The 24,177-nt window shown below is 40.6% G+C and overlaps 1 protein-coding gene across 1 annotated transcript in view; it reads left to right on the top strand.

Annotated features, from left to right (window-relative positions):
* The first annotated feature begins 20,451 nt into the window (after window positions 1–20,451).
* Oxct1 (3-oxoacid CoA-transferase 1) overlaps window positions 20,452–24,177 on the top strand; it is a 129,486-nt gene continuing 125,760 nt past the window's right edge. The window contains exon 1 of the mRNA XM_060380530.1: window positions 20,452–20,859. Within this exon, the coding sequence (XP_060236513.1) occupies window positions 20,782–20,859 (78 nt within the window). The 5' untranslated portion in view covers window positions 20,452–20,781. The remainder of the gene's footprint in view (window positions 20,860–24,177) is intronic.

Raw genomic sequence — 24,177 nt, 5'->3', positions numbered from 1 at the left:
TAAGCTAGTCTAAACTAGACAATGATGGCTTCAAAGAACAGGCAAAAGCATTTTACTGAGATTGATGATCTGATTCGATATTGGGTCATTTTGACCTAATAGGTCATCATTTGTCACATCCTCTCAGCAGTTACAGTGGAATGTCTGAAAACATCAAGATTCAGTCAACCACCAGACAGAGAAATCTTTCTAACTATCGAGATGACAAGGAGAGATAACATGGCTTGTGAGAGTACACAGTTATTCAGTATTCTGAGAAGGTAATCATGTTAAATATAAACTAGAAGTTGACGTGAGAGAAAGTGGACTCCACAGCAGTTGTTGTAAGGGTCAGATGTAGGGAAGAGAGATGTCATATCTATTGATTGACAAAGAGGAAAAGGTCATAAAGAGACATTTTAATAGCTGATACAGAGCTAATAGTAGAAAGTACAGGTTTACACCAGATGTCCTCGAAATCATCAGTAGTTTAAAACCCAATAAAACCTACATTCATATAAACAGTTGTTCAGAGAATAACTTTTGAAACCTTAACTTAGAAATCTTATTCCCCTTAAAAACTGACAATTGCTTACTTTACAAGCTTCTTAAAAATATGCATGGCAATGTAGCCCAAAGACAAAGGAAAAGTTGTAGGACTATTTCACGCTAATAGTTAGCTCTCAGTTCCACGATTCTCAACATACTAGCCTTACAAAATGTAACAGGATGTACATAATCAGATGATGCTTTTTCTAGCCGTGGAGTTTGCTGTAGGAGAAATTGCTCATGAATTTATTAGTCACCTTTGATTAAAGTTTGAGTCAAAGAAGAATTCCTTATTAAAATACATACTTAGAGTGAAATAGTTGATAGATTCTTTGATTACACCTATGTTTTATTTGTTTACCTCCATAAATGTAATAAAGAAAAAAATAAGGAAAAAAGGATTCAACACAGAGTGTTTCTAACCACTAGTTACTCTTTTTTTTTCCTTTATTTTTTCTTTCCTTAGTGGTATGGACCAATATAGGAAATTCATGTTTGTAATTTAGTGCAGAGTTTACACAAACTTTAAAATATCAAAATCTACCAACAGTATATTTACTTCCATTATTTCTCCCATGCCATCGCTTCCCATGGTCCCTGAAAACCGTGCTGCATCAGTTCTGGCCCTAGCAAGCTGACTTAATCATCTCCAGTTAAATTTAAACTACTTACAGAACATCAAGTCCTGACATCAGCACTCTTTCAAACTTGCTGAACACCAAAAGTTCTCTCTGCTTATAAAGCCACTTTTCCCCTCTAGCAATAAGTATGACCATATGGTTTTAGACCTTTCCAAAGTAAAAACTAAACTTTGTGATAAGAAAGTACAAAACAAGATACAGAACAAAAAAACCATGAATATATTGCAAAAAACCCTATCTACAGTCACACCTCTCTTTCAGTTTGCTCTCTCTCTGCCTTGGATTTGTAGTTGAAGATGTGGCCTCTGAGCTTCCTGCTCCAGCAGCCACATCAGTTTCTTGCTTCATGCTTCCCCACCATAATGGACTCTTATCCCTCTGGAACTGTAAAACAAAATAAATTTCTATTATTTTAGTAACATAAAAGTATCTAAAACTAGGTTTGCAACTCAATTTTCCATCACTGTGACCAAACACCTGAGCACAACTTAAAGGAGGAAAGGTGTTTTTACGCTGTGTTCATTTGGCTTTATCACTCTGTGCCCAGGTAAGGCCAGGGAACATGTGTTAGGAAAAAAGAGGCCCACTACATGGTAGGCAAGAAATTGAGAGGGAGAGGAAGAAAGAACCTAAGGACCAACTATATCCTTCAAAGACCTATCTCCTCCAAACAGACCCTGATCATAACAACCGGTTGTCTATGATCTCTGCACATTATGGATGAAGTCAGCGCTATCAATCCACTTACATCTCAAAAGTGCCACCCAGTGAACCAAACCTTTAATATATGTGAGCCTTTGGGGGCACTCTATACAAACTGCAATAATAGCACAGTTATTTAGGTGTAATATGGATCTACCAATTTAAATTTCTAAAAAAAATGTAAGTTATGAAAAGTAAATTTATAATCTTAATGCATTCATGAATAGAAAAACATTTGCAAAACATGTGTCTCATAGGAGGTGAGTATTTGGGACTGGTAAGAAATCCTGTTGCAGTCAGATACCTATTGCTGTTGACTTAAATAGGAAAGATGTATTTTGCCTCATGGTTTCAGAAGGGTCACTCCATGGTTACTCGGCCCCATTGATCTGGACCTGTTGCAAGGCAGGACATCACAGCAGAGAGTATAGAACAAGAAACTGTTCACTTCACTGTAGCAAGCGTTGTGGGCTACTCACCAAAGAAGATGGTTGGTTCATGGGTTTAAGCCATTAGAAAGTCTTAATGAGCTAGCTGGTGACTACACTGTGTATTTGGGATCATTCTGCAGCCCTACGCCATTCTCAGAGTGAACTTTTAAGCACAAAAGCTATGTTCTGGCTTGTTAATGTTGTACCCTGATGGTGAGACCCCAAACGACCACCACAAGTAGAGTCCGTTGCAAAATACATGAGGGTTTATTTAAAACAAGCTCAAGCCCAGGTTGCAGCATCCTCCTTGGTGAGAGGAGTGTGGCCAGGGTAGTCTAGGGGAACAAGGTTTTTAAAGGGAAAAACCACAAGCAGGGGGCTCTAAACCTTGGCATTACACAATTGGGTAAGGGAAATTGACTTTTGAAATGATTGGTTTACTTTAGGTGCTAAGTCCATAGATGGTCCTGGCATAGCTATCTGGGTGGGTTGCCAGGAAATGGTATCTCTTTAAGTGTTCGGCTTCTGGACCAGTTTCCTAGCAACTGTGTCTCTATTTGGCAGGATGCAGTAAAGCTAGCTTCCCTCTGCAGGTAGTTGGACATGTCTCTACCTGGCTGGCCTTGTTCAGGCTTGTGCTTTAAACTTTAAACCAATACCTAAGAAACTAATTTTTAATTCTTTGGTCTCTCATCAACATCAGTTAACTAGAACAGTTATCCAGAAACAGAACTATAGAAGCCAAAAAACAAGGTTAGTACATTTAGAGACTTTCCCATAACTATGGGCTTTGATGAATTAGGTATTTGTTTTTATTTTTGGCACTTGGTGCTGTATGTGTGTGTTCACTTTCATGGCACTTTGATCATGGAGTCAGTTGTGCTAAGGTCTGGGGCACTATTATAAAAGGAAGCAAAGAGAGGAGAGAGAAAGTGAGCCAGGATCAAAACACATGGTTCAGGCACACACCCTGAATGTTGTACTTTCTTTAGCCAGATCCTATCTCCTAAAACCTCTTCAGTTAGAAATGGATTAACTAAGCACTCACAATTACCTTAAAATGCCCCACCTCTTAGTACCACCATTTTGCATACAAATGCAATTTACTTTCCCTGTCAAAAGGAAGAAGTCAAAGTATATGATATGATATATACAAATAATATGATAGTATAAATGAGTGATCCCAAAAATTCAACCAGAGAACTCCTTCAACTGATAAACAACTTCAGCAAAGTGGCTGGATACAAAATCAGCTCAAAAAAATCAGAAGCCCTCCTGTATACCAAAGAAAAAAGGGCCGAGAAAAAAATTATGGAAACAACACCCTTCACAATAGCCATTAATAATATAAAGTACCTTGGGGTGACTCTAACCAAGCAAGGGAAAGACATGTTTGAGAAAAACTTCAAGTCTCTGAAGAAAGAAATTGAAGATATCAGAAGATGGAAAGATCTCCCGTGCTCAAGGGTTGGTAGGATTAACATGATGAAAATGGCCCTTCTGCTAAAAGCAATCTACAGATTCAATGCAATTCCCATCAAAATACTAACACAATTCTTTACAGACCTTGAAAGAAAAGTTCTCTACTTTATATAAAGAAACAAAAAACCCAGAATTTCCAAAACGATCCTGTACAACAACAGATCATCTAGAGGTATTTCCATCCCTGATCTCAAGCTGTACTACAACAGTAGTACAGTAATAAAAACAGCATGGTCTTGGCATAGAAACAGAAAGGAGGATCAATGGAACCGAATAGAAGACCAGAAATAAACCCCCGCATCTACGAATACTTGAAAGAAGACAAAACAATTCAATGGAAAAAAAAAAAAGACAACATCTTCAACAAATGGTCCAATTGGATGTCTATTGCAGAAATAGAAATATGAAATATGGATATAGAAATAGAATATGGAATAGAATATAGAAATATGGATCTATTGAAAATAGATCCATATTTATCACCCTGCACAAAACTAAAGTCCAAGTGGATCAAAGACCTCAACATAAAACCAGATAATCCAAATCTGTTAGAAGAAAAAGTGGGGAAGACCCTAGAACTCATCAGCACAGGAGACCACTTCCTGAAAACAACACCAACAGCACAGGCTCTAAGATCAACAATCAATAAATGGGAGCTCATGAAACTGAAAATTTTCTGTAAAGCAAAAGACACTATCATCAAAACAAAATGACAACCTACAGAGTGGGAAAGGATCTTCACCAACCCTACATCTGACAGAGGGCTAATATCCAGTATATATAAAGAACTCAAGAAGTTAAAAGGCAACAAATCAAGTAATCCAATTAAAAAAATGGGGTACGGATTTAAAAAGAGAACTCTCTGTAGAGGATTGTAGAATGGCAGAAAAACACTTAAAGAAATGCTCAACGTCCTTAGCCATCAGGCAGATGCAAATCAAAACGACCCTGAGATTTCACCTTACACCCATCAGAATGGCTAATATAAAAAACTCAAGTGACAACACATGCTGGAGAGGTTGTGGACAAAGGGGAACCCTCTTCCATGGCTGATGGGAATGCAAACTTGTACAACCACTTTGGAAATCAATCTGGCACTTTCTCTGACAATTAGGAATAGTGATTCCTCAAGATCCAGTTATACCACTCACAGGCATATATCCAAAAGAAGCTCAAGTACACAACAAGGACATTTGTTCAACCATGTTTGTAACAGCTTTATTCTTAATAGCCAGAACCTGGAAACAACCCAGATGTCCCTCAGTTGAGAATTGGATACAGAAATTGTGGCACTTTTACACGATGGAATACTACTCAGCAATTAAAAGCGAGGAAATCATGAAATTTGCAAGCAAATGGTGGGACCTAGAAATGATCATCCTGAGTGAGGTATCCCTAAAACATGAAGACACACATGGTATATACTCACTTATAAAGACCTATAAGATAGGATAAATATACTGAAATCTATATACCTAAAGAAGATAAACAAGAAAGAGGACCCGTGGTAAGATGATCAATCCTCACTTAGAAAGACAAATGGGATGGACATTGGGTGCAGGAGAAAACAAGTAACAGGACAGAAGCCTACCACAGAGGGCCTCTGAAAGACTCTACCTAAAAAGGGTATCAAAGCAGATATTAAAACTCATAACCAAACCTTTGCAGAGTACAGGGAATCATATGAAAGAAGGGAGAGTTAGTAAGACCTGGAGAGGACAGGAGCTCCACAAGGACAAAATATATCAGGGCACAGGGGTCTCTCATGAGACTGCTTCTCCAACCAAGTACCATGTATGGATATAACCTAGAACCCCTGCTCAGATATAGCTCATGGTAGCTCAGTATCCAAGTGGGTTCTCTAGTAAGGGGAACAGGAACTATTTCTGATATGAACTCAATGGCTGGCTCTTAGACCCTCCCCCCCCAAGGGAGGAGCAGCCTTGTTAGGCCACAGAAGAGGACATTGCAGACAGTCCTGAAAAGACCGGATAAGCTAGGGTCAGATGGAAGGGGAGGAGGTCCTTCCCTATCAATGAACTTGGAGAGGGGCAGGGAGGAATGAGGAAGGGAGGGTGGGATTGGGAGGGAATGAGGGAGAGGGCTACAGCTGGGATACAAAGGAAATAACCTGTGATTAACATAAAAAATAAAAATAACTAAAAATAAAACTACTTAGGCTCTGTTAAGTCATTTAAAGTTTGTTATTTACACACATTAGAAAGGGAATCACTACGATCTTAAATCTGCTTCTATAACCTATGTCTATACCCTCAGCTTCTTTTCCCAGGAATTTTTTAACAACCACTTCCAACTTTTCACTGAATCTCTGGTACTCTTCCTCTTGTTTTTATCAGTACTTTTGTTTCCTTGACTTTTCCATTTCACTACAAACTCAACTATTATTTTGTAGTTTGTCTTTTTGTGGTCATGCGTCCTTGTTGCCTATCCCATCCCTCATACTAATCTTTGGATCCTACTCTCATCCTAAGTAAGTCTGTTTCTCCTTTAACTATTTTACTTCACTTTGCCATCAGTGTAATATAATACAACATCATGGTACATCAGAAAATACCTTAAACTCCAAAGGGGAATCTCTGACTTTATTCCATTTATCCATTACATTTCTGTCATGATTACTAATCATTATCCTTTTAGTTCGCTTCTGGATTTTGTGCTTTTTGTAGCCTAGAACACATGGCCATTCATTTGAACCAGCACTGTCCATTTCCAGCTGACCTTTCACCCTAGAAACCCTGCCTTCCATCCCAGGACACTTAAATGCTTGAACATCATCCATTCTTCTGGTGTCAGGGGTCATCTGGTGTTTGCTCAGAGAAAAAGGCTCAGAAATTTTATTTCAGTTCAGTAAGCCCTACACTGGAATTTCTGACAGAACCACAAGAAAATAAGTTATTGTAAGCTATTACAAATAGTTGGTCATCACCACAATGGAAAATTAATAAATTTCTTTCCTTGGTTTAGTTTTGAACTACCCAAATCTATTTTCTGATCTGTAAATGAAGACTTGCATCCTAGAGCCTCACTTAGGGCTGGACTTGACACATAGCTCAGTGATATATATTTGGCTAGTGTATATAGGTCCTAATATACAATATCTAGTAATCTCCCCAAATGCTCCAGTGTTAAATTCTCAAGTAACAATCCAACTTCTAATCCTTTCTGCTAATTCTTTAAAGGATTACTCAGAAACTCCTGATATCTAAAGCAGTGGTTCTCAACATTCCTAATGCTTGTGACCCCTCAATACAGTTCCTCATGTTGTAGTGACCCCCAACCATAAAATTATTTTCATTGCTACTTTGTAACTGTAATTTTGCTACTAATCATAATGTAAAAAAAAAAAAAAAATCTGTGTTTTCTGATGGCCTTAGGTGACCCTTGTGAATGGGTTGTTCGACCCCCAAGGAGGTTGGGACCCACATAATGGGAAACCTTGGACTAAAGGCTAACCAGCCATTCTGTTCCTGCTAGACAGAGCAGCATTGTATAATACAATGTCTGTGGTAACTGAATTTCTGCCACATTTCTGTGCTTATATTTGTAAATTACCAAAAAATAATATTACATATAACTTTGTGATTGGCATTTTTACTTAATTTTTGGACTGTTGTTAGGTAATCTTATTTTAAGAAAGTAGACTTCATACCTAATAAACACTGCTTCTTCATCTCTCTGGCCACACCTCCTCCAGCTCCTTCCATGTCTGACATCTCCCTCCAAAATTTGTGATCTCCTCTTTATTATTATTGTTACACACACACATACAACACACACACAAGCATATACACATATATGTGAACACATGCATATTCAACCTAGTGACTTTGTTCAATGTTGCTTGTTTGTGTTTGTGTCAAGGGATTACCACTTGAGACTGGATTACTTGTGAGGCAGCTCTTCTATGGAGCAATTCAACTCTATCTCATGAGCCATTGACCACCACAGGTCTTCATGTAGGTATGCAGCCTGCTCACATCATGGGATACAAGAAGCAGAGAGAAAGACAGGGACAGAACTGAGACATGATTTAAATCCCATGACCTACTTCTTACAGCTATGCCTCGTCTCCTAATGTTTCCAGAACTTCTCAAAATAGAATCATGAGCTGAGGACAAACTTGTTAATATATATTTTTGCACGACTCATCATATTCAAACCATTACATGACCAGAGAAGAAAAATGTTAATAAAAGGTTACACACACACAATGATGAATACTCCCACAACACATAGGCCCCTGGACATCTTTTGCCCATCTTAACTAAAACCTGTCATTTACCTGAGTTCCTCAAGATTTTCTGAGGTTGAAGGTACGGAAAGATAACTCTATCCCCACATTCCATCTCTGGAATAAAATTTGTTTCTTACTTAGCGCCTCTCTATTTCAAATGTTAGCTGGCCAGCAGCAAGCAGACAGACTTATGTCCAGTTAACATTCCTGGTAGTGACTAAATCTCCAAAACATGACCTCTGAGAAATATTTTAAGATCCAAAGTATATCAAAGATTATGCTATTATTCATTTCCATGTACTGGAAGGATTTATTATATGCAATATGAAGCACAGATTATCTCCTGAAATATATATCTGGGTTCCCAGGTTAAGAATAAAGTAAGTACAAGTTGGTAATCAAGTAATATTTATATTACTGTGACCAGGACTAACACATAATATCTACCTTCTTAATAAGGAAATCAGATATAGCAGGACATGTTGGCTCACACCTTTAATCCCAGCACTCAGGAGGCATAGGCAGGCACATCTCTGTCTACAAACTGAGTCCAGGACAGCCAGGGCTTTGTTACACAGAGCCTGTCTCAACACCCACTTCCCCTTCCATATATATATATATGTATATATATATATGAGCCCACCACCCTCCTTTATTGGAGAAACCAAGTAAGCTTTCTGCCCCAGTGTACTTATTAACCCGGGTTTGGAAGTTTCATACATTTTGGCAAAAGAAATTTCCTTGCTAAGGTACTTTCCCTTTTCTCGTGTGTTCCTTTGCATGACATAAAGATTATCTTTTGCTTCTAACCCTTCTCTAACTGCCCTATGTCATTTGACAGAGCCCCAAGTTTCATTCACACTGTCACATATGTAAGGATGTCTTTTAAGTCTGAAAACTATCTAACACACACCACGATTTAGTTATCTACCTATACAGAGATGGATATTTAGGGTGTTAGCGTACCTTGACTACTGTATATAATGCTATAATAAACATGTGAGTGCAAAAATCTTTTTATGACTGTTTGATATGTGTGTGTGTGTGTATATGTGTACACCACAGGTAATGTGTGATAGTCAAAAGTCAGCTTGCTGGAATTGATTCTTTTCACCATGTCGGTCCTGGGGAGTGGAGTCAAGTCTTGGTGGCCAGTGCCTTTAAACGGAGTCACATCTCTCTTGGCCCCAAATATCTCTTTTTGAAAGAAGTGTATATTTAGAACATCAAAGCTATGTATCTAGTGATCTAAAGTTCTGTTTAAGCATTTGAGAAAGTACTTATTCAGTCTTTCTTATGTGACAATGTACAACACATGATAGTCATCATTATATAATAGAATTTGGGTTCCGTATGTTATTCTTATCCTAAACATTTCTGCACACAATTTAATATTTTTACTTTCACATGTGGCAAATTAGGGTCTTAGGATGACACAGCACAATGCAATGAATCATTTCTCCAATGGTTAGTTATTTATAGGTGACTCTGACATTTACTGTACTATGCAGCTATGGTAATATACATGGAACATGATATGGACATAAATAAATAAAGGATATTACAATACCTTGGGAGCAGTTTTTGAAATGTGTTGTTGTAGGCATTAATAGTTGTCTTGGGACATAACCATTGGGAAGTACCTGCCAACACTCACCTTTGGTTTACTTCCCTCTAAAAAAAAAAAGTTTAGCTCACTTTTCTTTCTAAAAGGGAGTAAGAAATAATAATGAAAACAGCACAGAAGACTTGAAAATAAAAAAAGTATAAAATAATACAAACCTCATTGAATGACTATTGACTTCATTTTCTATAATGGCGGGTTATCTGTGGGGAAAGGGCAGTTAGAGGTACTGGTTACTGTAAGGATCCAGAAATGAAGCATCCTAGAGAAGAAAGGCTGAGAGCCTGGTGGTCAGCAGAAGACAGAGAATTCATGTGGGAATAAATGTTACTTTCACATCATGATTATGGAAGGGATGCTCCATCTAAAGAGGTGAGCCAACCGGTACAGATTAATGCTCATGGCTTGTGTTAGGACAGAGAAAAGAGCAACAAAGCTAAAATATGTTGACCATCTACTCTGTACTTAGCATTAACCCCATGATGAATATAAAAATCAACAATGACATTCTCAGAAAGATTATAGTCTAGACCAAAAGCCCTGACAGCATGGAGTAATGGAAAAAAATGTTTCCCTAGGAAGTGGAGTTTGGTGTGAGTAGTCAAGGTTCATGGAAGACTGACATTTGATATTGGTCCTGAAAGATGAGCAGGAGATTGCTTAGTTGACAAAGGAAAAAAAATGTATATATCTGCAAAGATTCCATGTCATAACGTCTCTGGTACACGCAAGAATCAGAAAGGCTGATTCAGTCAAAGCCATTGTGTGTTGAGAGTTTTGTTTTCTTTCCAGTTATGTTATGTGAATATGTTTTTGTTTTAGTCCCAGGTGTGGAATATGGTGCTGCTTCAGTTTGCTCACAGCCAATAACTATGATTGTTTCATGCACTAGCAGGAACATGATCTCTCCCAGCTGCAGAAAGTTTAATTCTGGGGACACTGGGGAGGGAGTAAATGCCAGGGTCCAGAGAGAAAGGGTGTGCTCTGGAGGAAGAAGATGATGATGAGGAAGAAGAGGAAGAAGAAGAAAGCTGCTTCTCCCCGATGCTGCTCCTGGTTGCAGTTACTTTAGTTCAATGAGAAGTTGGAGATATTCTGACTACCAAGATTGGATTTGCTCCAAGGAACTTGATGACCCTAATCAGCAGGAAGTAGTCTAAAGAGACCTATGCTCCCTTTCCCCTCTAGCCTTCTTTTTCTCCTATATGGGGTTGGAGTGTTGGACGGGATTGGGGTGGAGAAGGGAAGTAGAGATATAAGAATCCAAGCAAAATAGCTAAAAATATACTTATGCCATTGTATTCAAATATGGGTGTAATATGTGTGATCCTTTCAAATAAGTTCATATAGAACCCCAATATATAAATAGATAAGATGATCATATTCTTTTGATTGAAGAACTTTTTTCCTTACAAATGGAACCAATGAGAATAACAAATCTCTTCTAATAATTATTGCAACCATTGGTTTATATCTGTTGGCTTACTACTATTGACTTTGTGTTTGGCTGTAAAATATCAAGAAAATTCTAGCCCTAGACTCTTAGTATACACTTTAGTTAAAGAATATCACAAACTTGATGCAAGGAGGAAAAAATATTTCCTTTAATAGTTAATAGCTTCTAATACCAGTGCCACCTGTTGTTATGTATAAATGTCAAATATGTAGTCACATTGAAATAAGCCTCTGAAACTATATACAGTGCTCTCTCATGCTTTTATGTACATTGTGCATGTATTGAAACAGAGTTTTGTCATGTAGCCTAGGTCTGCCTTGAATATGTGGTCCTCTTACCTCAGCCTCCCATGTTTTATACATACTTATTGGACAACTACTCTGCTGTGATGAGTCATAACACTAAGCAGTATAACAGAAGTAACATTAGTTACTTTGCTATTGTGATAAAATACTACAACAAAAGCAACTGAAAGTGGTCATGGTGGCTAGAAATCTGGCTCAATGATTAAGAGCACTGGTTGTTCTTCCAGAGGACCCAGGTTCAAGTCCCAGCACCCACATGGCTGCTCACAACTATCTGTAACTACAGACTCAGAGGATCTGACATCCTCTTGAGGTGTGTAGGCATTGCATGCACATAGTGCACAGACACTTATGAGGGCACCTCCCCCATCAATAATAATAATAATAATAATGATAATGGTGATGATGATAATAAATAAAATATTTTAAAACTTAAGGGAGAAAGACTTTATTTTGGCTCATAGTTTGAAGGCAAAGCCCATCGTGGGAGGAAGGTCATGGCAGCTGGTCGTCTCTACAGTCTGGAAGAAAAAGAACAATTAATGCATGTGCTTAGCCAGCTTTCTCCTTTTTATTTATATTTGTAGTCTAGGACACAACCCCAGGGAATGGTGCCATCTACTTTTACTGTAGGTCTTCCCTCCTTAATTTACTCAATTAAGATACCCCTCACTAGATTGTCCAGAGACATGGTATCCTGACTAATTATCGAGCTCATCAAGCTGATAATCAGGCAGTTTGTAGGCCTGACCAGAGCATCCTAGTATTATATACAGAACCTTAAATAAGCCAATATTTAGACAGCTAAGTGATAAAGCAGGGAATAAAAATAGATAACTTTATGGATGACTCATTTTCTAGGTTCAAATTTAGAAATTGAGATGGTAGGAAAACTTTTCTGATGTCTCTTTCCAAACTGTATGATCTGCTAATCACTAATATGTTAAAATCAGATATGTCATAACTGAGTATACAAGTGACTTGTTGCATTGATATAATAGCTGAAATATAAAAAAAATCTGTTTAAATGTCAAGCAGCATCTCCATTGACTCCTTAAAATTAGATGGCCTTTTAAATCTCCAAGCTTCTAAAATTCTGGCTGTAATCAGATGTTAGGCAAAACGTTACCTTGGGATGCTGACAGAAACATCCTACTCAGTGCTTTTGGAAATAAATTTGAAGCAAAGAGTAGGAAGACTGAAGCAAAGCTTCAGTGGAGTAGTGGATAAATGAGGTGATGGCTCTGACAGAAACAGATATCGTCTACCTCAGAATAAGAAGCAAGAAAATATTTTTATAAGATTGCTGGAGTTAACTAGGGTCTGGAATTTTTACGATTATGTTTCTTTATTTAAAAAAAAAACCATTGTTTTTACTACATGGGTAGGAATGTTTTACCCACATGTCTGTAGTGTACTTTGTGCATGCTTGGCACCTGTGGAGGCCAGAAGAGGGTACAAGATTCCCTGGAAATGGAATTTTAGACAAATATAAGCTGCTATAGGGTGATGGGAACCAAAATACAGGTCCTCTGCAAGAGCAGAAAGTTCTTAACTGCTAAGTAGTCTCTTCAACCATTACAGTTCATAAATATCTTCATCTAAGGTAAAGGTCAGCAGCCAGTCCATCCTTGAGTTCTTTGAGGCATTAAATCTCCGTCTTGGTCATAGCCTTTATCTGCCCCTTATGTCCATCTTTGTATCTATGAAGACTTCTTGAAATACTTATGAAAGGTTGTAAAAACACTGGTTATGCATTAAAATGTAAATTGAAAGAATGATTAAATTTAATAGAGAAGCAGTGTTTGTTTACCGTAATCTACATGGATGAGACTGAAATGGAAGCCTTGAAATAGTGCAGGTTTTGTCAAACTAGAGAACTGGGATCACATTCAGAGATGGCTCAGGAAGTGGGAGGTAGAAGGGTACTAAAGATTAACATGAAGTACAGCATTTGACTCCTGCCTGATGTTTCCTAGTGTGTGAGAAAAGATGAAGTATGAGCTATGGCCTAAATATGTACTTCCTACCCTTCCTCACCTTATAAGTTGAGTCCTAATCACAAATGTAATAATATGTGGGGTGCGGCTTTTAGAAAGTAATTAAATCATTAGGGTGGAGTTCCTATGAAATGTGATTATTTCCATATTAAAGATATGACAAAACTTTCTGCCATAAGGGCATAAAGAAAGTAAACAAGCCTGCAGGAGAAATTTGTAAAAAAAAAAAAAAAAAAAAAAAAAAAAAAAATTAGTCAAATTAAACCTAGAAGTTTATTTGAACAAAGAAAGATTCAGTTATGACAGCATCCCGAGTCATTACTGGTTCAGAGGGCTCTACTCACTAATGTGCACAGATATTAATTCTAGAAAGACAAAAGGAAATCCCTTGATTAATCACAGCTCAGCATTTGCCTTTTGGGGACATGGTGTCATGATTTATTTGCATCATAGGAAAATGGCCTGGTCAGCCTATGATTGGCTGTCATTCTACTATTTGTTATAAGAATATATTCTTAAATTAGGTTTCAGTTTGCTACATAGGAATGCAAAGCACAGAATCAGTTGTCACTTAGCTCTTAGACTCCCTAGTATCCAGAACTGTATGAGATAAACTTCTATCTTTGTTACCTAGTGTAAGGTAGCAACAGGAGTGGACAGACAGTGCTTAAGATATAAATAAATTCATAAGGTATGGTTTTTTTTAACAACCCTTCAGTATTAATAGCTACTGGTTGATATATCCTCACACACCTCAGCAATTTGCAAAGATATCTTTTACTGTTACCTGGCAGGAGCTACAAGTTTAAGGAACTACATACAGTGTTGAGATTGCTTTGCACTCAGTCAGCCCACTCAGAATTCATATGTGTTTTTGTTCCTTTGCTGTCAACACTTGGTTCTGAAACTGCATGAGTTCATTATATAAAATTCCAAAGGCTCACCAGGCAGTGGTCATGTACACCTTTAATCCCAGAACTTGGGAAGCAGAACCAGGTAGCTCTCAAGGCAGAGTTCAAGTCCAACCTGGTCTATAGAGCAAGTTCCAGGACATGCAGATATACGGAGAAACCCTGTCATAAAAGCCCCCAAACCAAAACCAAATAAACCCCATGAAAAAAATCCCAAACCCCTCAAATCAAAAACAGCAAAGGAACAAATACCTTCAAAGGCACAGGTAATTTGGAATAAAAATGTGTGCAGAAGAGGGAGATCAGGAAAGATGATTCTTTTGTATGCCTCTAAGAAGTGTGGAATTTAGGCCCTCAAAGGCATGGGAGAGGCCATATGTACCAACTAGGTTTTATTGCTGTGCTAAAATACCATGACCAGGGCAACTTCCAGAAGAAATCATTTAGCATATGATTCCAGGGCTATGACAGCAAGCCACAGGCATGCCAGCAGGAGCAGGAAGCTGAGCTATCACATCTCAATCATAATCATGAAGCATTGAGCATAGTGAAAGTAGGGTAGGCTATATAATCTCAACTCTTATGCCTGGTGAGAGAATCCTACAACAAGACCACATCTCCTAAACCTCCCCAAACAATACCACCAACTGGAGAACTACATGTTCTAATTCCTAAACTAATGGAGAGACATTTCTCATTCAAACCACCACATTCCATTCTCCGGCCACCATAAACTCCTGACCACATTTTAAAGCAAAATGTATTTAGTTTAATTTCAAAACTCCCCATTGTCTTTTACAGCCTCAATACTGTTTAAAACTCAAACGTTCTAAGTCTCTACTGAGACTCAAGAAAATCTCTTAGTTGTATCCCCTGTAAAATCAAAGCACAATTTACTTAGGTTCAGTGTATAATACCCTAGAATATGCACTACCCTTCCAAACTGGAATACCGTGACAAAGCAAGATCAGAACTCAACAGGTCAAACGCCAAATCCTGTACTTCCACATCTGATGTCAAAGGGCTTAAAGGTCCCTACTCCTCCAGCTTTGCTGCCTGCAACATACATCTTTCTCCTGGATTAGTTCCACCCCTTTCTCCTTGGCAGTGTTAATCCCACCTTTGAGAATAAGACCACTACCACAGTCTTTGAGTCAGATTTAAAGCAAGTGTTAATCACATACTGGCCAGGAGGATGGACTCTGGCCAAGTCCATTCCAGTTCCCCCAAAATGGCCATGAACCAATCACATTTTGCAGAGGCTGAAAGACACAACTGCACAAGGGGTACATCAGGTACAATTAGGGGCAAACATAAGCTTCCTGCCTATGTGTCTGCTTACACCCACCCAATCAGGGCAAGAATATTTTCTGACATATTTTCTGCCTACTTACCTCCTGCCTACATGTGATCAAGCACATCCCTTGCAGTTGGGTCAAACGATCTTGTTTAGGGCAGTGAAAACCCGTGGCTTTTTATCTTCCACAAACATTAGCCTCGAGCATTTGGGGAAGTATCTGTCCTAGGGCAAGGAGTTTACAGGTTAGAGGCATTTTTGTTGTTGTTGTTTCATGGACCTCTTAGGCACAGTAATTAAAACTAATTTTGGTTCTGACAGCAAGTATCCCATGGCTGTGGAATAAGCATAATTTTGAGGTCTTTACTGCAACTCAAGCTTTATTCACAGCTTCATGCAATGCTCTCTCAGAGCCTCTTGCCTTTTCAAAGCCTTCATGTAGTAGGGAATCCTCTCCCACACGTTTCCTGGCCCCAGCAGCTCTCTGGAACCTTAGAAGAAGAATCCATGATTCAGTCATAGGACCCTCACACATCTAAGATAGCAAGCACTATTTTGAGAAACCTGATAGGTTTGGCTATCAACTTGGGATGAATCCTGCCCCCATTGCAACACATTATTAGCAGCTGCCTTTGTTTGCTGTTGCCTTCTAGGAGCAGGAAAACAAAAAACAAAAACAATAAAATAACAACAACAAAAAATAGCTTAGTCCTTTTCCTTTCAGAACAAGGTGAGTGGGGTCTCACCTTGTTCCATGGCAGAGGAGGCCTCTCCTTAATGGTGTTTAACTCCTTAACAATTCTAGCCTCTCCTTCAGTGCACTCCTTGGCTGTAGTGTTCTGAATGCTCCTTTTCTTACCAAACTGTACATTTTGTATTTCTTTCTGTCCCATTTGCTCTTTTTCATTCTAAATCTGAAGAAGCCTTATCAATAATAACCATGTCACACTCTCAACATTATACAATCTTGAAATTTTATTCATCAAAGAAATTATTCTGTCACTTCCAAGTTTAGTCTCAGGCAAGCTCTTAGAATCAAAGCAGAAGGCAGTCAGATTCTTTGCCCAAACATCACAAGAATGGATTCTAGGCCAATGGTTAATATTGTTCTTCCATGAAACCTCTTGAGCTAGGCTTCCACAGTCCCCATTGCTCTCAGCAGAGCTGTCTTTCAGGCTTCTATTAGAAGTACCTTCTTTCTCTTTCTTTCTTTCTGTATTTTTTTTATTATTTATTTATTTATTTTTAAAATCAGTTGTGTGTGTGTATGTGTGTGTGTGTGTGTGTGTGTGTGTGTGTAGCCTTGGCTGTCCTGCCTGGACTCACTTTGTAGATCAGCCCAACCTCGAACTCACAGAGATCTGCTCCCCTCTGTCTCCCTGAGTGATGGGATTACAGGCATGAGCCACAGTGCCACTGCACCTGGCTCCTTAACTGCTTTTCTAGTCCAAATTTCCAGTCTTCAACATTTCTCCTCAAAACAACATGGTCAACTGCTTCACAGTGACAGCCTACTCTCTGGTACTAACATCTGCATTAGTTACTTAACTGTTACTGTCATAAAACACCATGATCAAGAGCAACTTTTGAGGAAAGAACTTATTTTGGCTTACAATTCCAGAGGAATAAAAGTCAGTTATGGCTGTCTCTCCCTCACACTGGAGAGGCTGAGAGTCCCAAGCAGAAATTCTATGATGAAGCTGAATGCATTAGATTGCTGTGTTTTTCTCCTGAAGTTTGCTTAGCACCTTAACATGGCTCTCATTTTCATGCCTGAGGGTGCACAATGTCCGACAGTGTAAGTCATATATTTTTATTTTCTCCTAAGAAAAAATATAATAGAAAAACCCAATCCATTTTAATATATTAATTAAACAAAGTCAAGTAAACATTATAACTTCAAGGGAACTTGAAGACATTAACAAAATAGGCAAATCAAGGCATAATGATTTACAGAGTAAAATGATACTTAGCTTTGCAAATTTATATGAAACTTAAGATACTTTCGTTTGTTTTCTTACAGGAGGACAAGTGTTTGAAATATTTTTTCCCTCCTACTACTTAAAAGACTATTGTATAAAATGAGGCATTTATGCATTTTGTAACTGCCTCACAGCACATAGATAAAACTCCTACTACTAGTTAAGCCAGTTAGACAAGATTTGAAAACAAGCCTTCACATGCCCTAGATTTTCGTCCTGGAGGAACAAGCTGTCAGCTACAAGGGAAGGTGTCTTATCTTTCAGTTATAGGAGCTGTTGCACTATATTTCAGAATTAAAATGAATTCTCTCAAGCAGAAACGTGGTGACTTCAGTTCTAATCAAAATCCAACAGACTTGCTATCAACTGGTGGAAGACATCTCAATCCACAGCCTCAGAACACAACACTTTCCTTATTGCCTGTGTGGGACCTTTCTTTTTAAAGTCTTTTAAGTTTTTTTTCCAGTTTTTAAGACTGCAATAGTTAAGTGGTGTAAGACTTCACATGGGAAAGACTCAGAAATGTGGAATAGTTGTTACAAACTGTCTTCTGAAGCTGGTCCTGCTAGTGCCTAGCTACTTGGGGTGGGGGATGAGGCTGAGGCAAAAGGCTTAGGAAGTTCAAATCCAGTCTGGACTACAGAGGGCATTTAAGGCTCAGGCGGGTCACCTGAAAACAGAGCAGGGGATGTGTCTTATTGGTTGAGTATCCATGGAGCAGCCTTAGGTTCAGACTCCAGGACCCATCCCCACCCAAATGGGGCAGGGCTAGTGGGGCTGCTCTGGTGCTGTAATGGTCCTACTAATCAGAAATGGAAAAGAATCAGGATTTTTATAAGCAAGTTGAAAGTAAAATAGCTTTAGTAGAATCAGGAAAAAAAATTGTACAAAATAAATACTCTTTTAAGTTGAACTGATGATCTACACATTGTTGAGCAGTTGTGAAAAGAAGTCATGGAGCCATCACAAATACAGCCCCTGTATTTACTATTTACGTAGTAGGATAGGAAGGCGTTTTTTTTTTTTTTTTTTTTTTTTTCCTCCTTCCAGGAGCCTTAGTTCCACAGAATACACAATTTAAAAAATACTTGTCTTCCTCATCTAGGAGAACAAAAGGAGTTCAGCCGAGAAGAATGAGTCATATGACTACACAAAAAGTCCGCCCCTTTCTTTATTCTACTTTTCATCTGGTTGTGGACAGGAACCATGGTTGTGGACAGGAAAAAGCAGAAAAGCAACTGCAGTGTTAGATTTTGTTCCTTCTATAAACTGCAGGTTCTCAAAGTCCTGGAGCGACTCTCACTGAATTTGTTACATTTCCAAGTTGGCTTCTGGAGTGAATACAGGCACAAGGAGTCACTGATAAAGATCTTCTTCCAGATCTTGACAGCTCACAAGAGCCCCCATGTACAGGGTTAGGGCTATTCTTCACAACCCAAAGCTTATAAAACTGCATCCAAAAATATCCAGGATTACAGTGTTAATGTTTGCTATGCAACCAGATAGTTTAACTTGATATTTTATTCCCATGTTAAAACCATAATATTCACAGGGGACATTTTTGAGTTAAAGGAATATTGAGGTAGTTACTTTTATGGACAGATTTAAAAGGCACATACTTTATTTTGTGCACATACAAATGCATGCACATGTCACAATACATGTGAGATCAGAGGACGACTTGCTGGAGTTGATTGCTCTTCCCTGCCACCATGTGAGTACCGGGGATCAAACACAGGTCATCCAGGTTGGAGGCAAGGGTCCTTACCATCTCAGCAGGCCATTAGACAGATTTTAATTAAACTAGACTTGTTCATCCTTCATTGTCTAAGTATAATTTTTTTTGGAAGTTAGAGTATCCTTTAATTTTCTCATGGGTTTTGCATTATCTCAAAATTACTTCTTTCAGGACTTGATCAGCTTTTAATCCAATGAAAGGTTTTTCTGGGCTTCCAGGTGAGCTTTTTACTCTGCCACGTGCAGTGCATAAAAGGTCCTGAAGAAATGGAATTTGTTCAAGTGCTCTGGGTGCCAGTCAAAAAGATAAGGCTTGAGCCAGCATGATTGCACACAAACGCTTGGACAGGCTGCAGCAGCAGAGGATGGATAGCTGGAGGTCAGCCTGAACCATGGATGTCGAGTTGGGAGGGGGCCCCATAAACGATAGAGAGATGCTTTCTCAAAACAAAACGAAAACTGCAAGCAGATAAAACTCCAAAAAGACAAAGTTAATTCACCACGGAACTTGAACTAAATTTAATGCCTAGTATTTGTGTGTTCATTGTATTCCAGAAGCCTTGCCTGGGCTTTTTTCCTACAAAATTACGACAGGAAGAACATTACAAGGTGAGACGAGTTACGCAACGTGGCTAAGGACTCAGAGGAGACAGACACTTCTGTGTTTGTACCTGCTGTGTAATCTCTGGAATTGTTGGGACTGCCGGTGCCAGGAAAATCCTGGAACACAAACTAGGATGATGGGGAACTAGGGCCCAGTTCTAATCTCCTTCTTCTGTGGGTTAAGCAGGTCAGATCTCCTGAGGGTCCATCAGCACACTGCTGGCTTTTAAAAGAAATTGAGGCCAAAACCAGACTTGAGGAGAGTAGGGTGGGGTTAGTGGTTGAGAAATGTTAAGAAATGTGAGCCATCTAGACCTGGAAGGAGATCTTTATCAGTGACCCTTTGTGCCTGTACTTATTACAGAGGCCAACTAGGAAAAGTAACACTTTCAGTGTGAGACCCTCCAGCTCCCTTAGAGCCCAAAACTCTGGCCAGTGCCAGTGCCAGCCTTGCGCTAGGGGAAGGCAGGCAATCGTGCCTCCTCCAGACTAAGGCGGAGCGACCGAGGCTGCGGGTGTGCCTGCAGATAACCCCAGCACAGCCGGCCTAGGGACGACCCGCCGGACCCCTGCTGCTGAGCCGCTGGCGGTCTGAGCCCTGGGCCCCTCCTCGTCTCGCTCCTTGACGAGCCAGCAGGCGGCAAGGGGCGGCCCCACTCCGAGGCCCCGAGGACGTCACTGACGCTCGGTCGAGCCTCCAGCCCGCCCCCGGCTCGCCTTCCCGGCTCTCCTTAGCGGGTGACGCCGCTGCGGCCCCGGGCATCCAGCGCTCGCACACACTCCCGCGCGCTCCGCCTCGCCAGCTCCTCCCGCACCCCGGTCCGAAGATGGCGGCTCTCAAACTCCTGTCCTCTGGGCTTCGGCTCCGCGCCTCCGTCCGCAGCTCTCGGGGCGCCCTGCACAAGGTAAACTGAAGCGGGGTGCGGGGGAGGAAGGCCACGCGCGGGAAAAGCGCGCCCGAGTCACCAGAGGCGCGCGCGTCCTCCGCCCTGCCCATCCCCATTGCCTCCAGCCAGGCGAACTGGCATCTGCAGCGCCGTGCCCGGGGCTGGGAGACGGCTGGGTTTCAGGCTAGCCGCGCCACCGTCTGTCTGTGTGTCTGTCTGTCTTTGCTTCTTCACCCGCTTCCCCGATGGGGTGACGTGAAGGCAAGCTGCGCTTGCAGCGCTGGAGAAGCAGTCGGGGTTCTGTGCAGCGCGGCAGCGCTTTAGGGACTGCCCAGGTCCCCGGGGCTCAAGTCCCCACTCGCTCCCGCCGACGCCCTTGGGAAAGGGGGTCCCCGCGGCCGACGCCCTAGCTGAGGGCGGGTTGAAGGAGCCGAGCGGGGAAGGGCGGCGCGCTGAGGCTTGCGCCCCACCTGAGGGAGCTGCAGGCGTCGGCGCCGGCTGAGGCCCAGGACGCCGGGCCGGGTTAACCGCAGCTAGCTCAAGTTCACCGCCAAGCGGTCGGATGCTGTGCGCGGCGGGGGCGGACTGCCGCTCCTCATCCCCCACCCCTTCCCTATATGGCGGTCGAAAGGGGAACCCGGACTGGAGCGCTTGTCAGGGGCGTCTAGCCTGCCCAACGGTGGGAAGCGGTCGGTTGGAAGCGGTCGGAGGGCTGACGGTGCTCCGCTGCCGTCTGCAAACGCTGCCTTCCCTGTTTGAGTCCACTCCCGGATACGGACTTGCGATTTTCAAAGACCTTTAAAAAATGCCTTGACCCTCAACAGACCCACAGGCCCACCGAATGGTATCCAGGGTCGCCCTCCTAGAGGATCAACGGGTGGTGGGTGTTTTTGCTTGTTCACTGTACACTGTTTCGCCTGTAAGCACACGTTTTAGTTGGCTTTCAGTGTGAGGCCAAGGGACTCAGTGCTGGACAAGAATTCAGGTCCAGGAGGGTCCCTTACCGTGATTCGTTCAGTTTGCACAGGAACTTCTTCCTTGAATCTGAAAATGAAGTGTTTTCTTTGGAGATGTTTCATATTGTAGTTGTAAGCTTAAAGACTGCGTTGCACAGGGCATATACCCACTGGGTGCACTCTGAATTCTTTTCTTGCCTTCAGTCTCTGAGTGTTGAGAATCTAAAACTAGTAAGGAACTCCTGCATGTGCTAGGGACTGCTTCAGAACTGAATCATTGCATTGTTAAATTCCTCATAGGAGGCAATTTGGTAATTGAATATAGATTTCGATTGTAGAAGACATTATTGAAAGAACTTGACCACCATACAGCCCGCTGCAAGTGATGGAGCAGATGCAAAATCCAGGACAAAGGGATGTCCTTGGGCCAAGGTCAGAAAGGTTCTTTTGGCAGTCATGTTTGTCTAATTATACTTTGTTCACCTCTAGTCTACCCCACTTTTAATATAACCATTAAACCATTTCCCAAGCCAGCAAACCTCCAGATGGATAAGCTGTAATTATGGGGTTTGCTGTTTATTCTTCAAAGTTCATGCCATAGTTGAAAGTTAGGTTTCTCAGGTATGATACAAGAAGGCCCAACTCCTGCTTTCTGGAGTATTCTCCTAGCTCATGCATTGATTGGGCTTCTCACTCAAGTCATCCCAGTGTAACATATGTGTCCTTATTTAACTGAGACCGTGTTATATGTCAGTTTTTTGTCTCTCAGCATTGTATAATGCTCTGCAAAGAACACTCATTTAATATGTGCATGAGAAGCTTTTGGACACCTTAAGTAACTTTGAACATTTTCCAGCTAAACTAGAGCCAACAGGTAAACCGAGATAGTTATTTAAAATGCTTTTAGGCGTTTGTTTTCGGAGACAGGATTTTGCTATGTTGGCCAGGAAGGCCTGGCACCTATGATTCTTTTTGCTTCAGCCTGCAGATTTCTGAAATTGTATGTGTGTGCTTCCTTACCATGCTTAAAAAAAAATCTTCCTTCCTTCCTTCCTTCCTTCCTTCCTTCCTTCCTTCCTTCCTTCCTTCCTTCCTTCCTTCGTGAAGAAGTTCATTGTCTGAAGCTTTAACATGACTCAGAGTTACTTGGAGGCTTTTAAATCCCATGACTGTGCCTCCTCCAAGGTTTCTTTCCTATTTTTTTTTTTTTTTTTGTTTTTGAGACAGGGTTTCTCTGTATAGCCTTGATTGTCCTGGACTCACTTTGTAGACCTGGCTGGCTTCGGAATCACAGAGATCGGCCTTCCTCTGCCTCCCAAGAGCTCCAATTACAGGCGTGCACCACCGTGCCTGGCAATTTGGTAGGATTTAAGGGGATTGATTCTAGTTGAACACGGACCAGTTCCTCATGGCAGAAACGCCACACACCTCCTGGCAAGCCTGTATGCTTCTGCCCACCTGAATTTTGCTCCCTTTCCCTCCTAACTGGTTTTCTTTCCCCCTTTTCATGACTTTTCATCCCCAAACTTCTGTACTAAGGAAGGCAATATCAACCTTTGTGTGTCATGATTTCTGTAACAGTAGTGAAGTGACAACATTACCACTTGGGTGTATAGTTCTCTATCTTTAAGGTAATACTTATATATTAAAAAAAGCCGGGCATGATGGTACACGCCTGTAGTCTCAGAACTTGGGGAGGCAGAGGCGGGTGGGTCACTGCGAGTTCAAGGCCAGCCTGGTCTACAAAGCGAGTCCAGGACAACCAAGATTACATAGAAAAACCATGTCTTGAAAAAAAACCAAAAAGCAAGCAAGAAAGAAAGAAAAAGAAAAGAAAAAAAAAGAGAGAAAAAGAAAGAGAAAGAAAGAAGTATTTGGGGACAGTGAGGTGGACCAGTGTGTAAAGGCTCTCTAAGTCTGATGATCCAAGTTCAGTCTGTGGACTCTACATGGTAGAAAGAGAGAGCTGACTACTTCAAGTTGCCCTCTAACCTCCACAAGTGCACTGTGGCATAGCCCTTTCCTACCCAGATACACACACACACACACACACACACACACACACACGCTATAAACAATAAATAACAGTCAAAATCTAAAATGTATTTCAAAAAAGTGTTTAGTATATTTTCATCCCAAACTATATCTTCACTAAATTCTCAAGTGTTTCATGACAAGGGAAATAGATGTAGGTAAAGGAAATAATAGTGGCAGTGAATGGCTAGGAAAGAAGTCATGAGGTGAAATCGAGGTTCAACCATGGAGTAAGATCTTCTTCAGCAGTTAGGTGTAAAAAATTGAAGATCAAAATGGAGATAGTGTTCAAGGGGGAAACAAACAGAAAAACATTTTACACTCTAAGAATTTTGTTTCTTTCATT

This window comes from Meriones unguiculatus, chromosome 3 (assembly GCF_030254825.1).
Source record: "Meriones unguiculatus strain TT.TT164.6M chromosome 3, Bangor_MerUng_6.1, whole genome shotgun sequence".
NCBI classification, from domain to species: domain Eukaryota; kingdom Metazoa; phylum Chordata; class Mammalia; order Rodentia; family Muridae; genus Meriones; species Meriones unguiculatus.
Note: the sequence above shows the minus strand (reverse complement) of the source record. Positions and strands in the feature narration are given on the sequence as shown.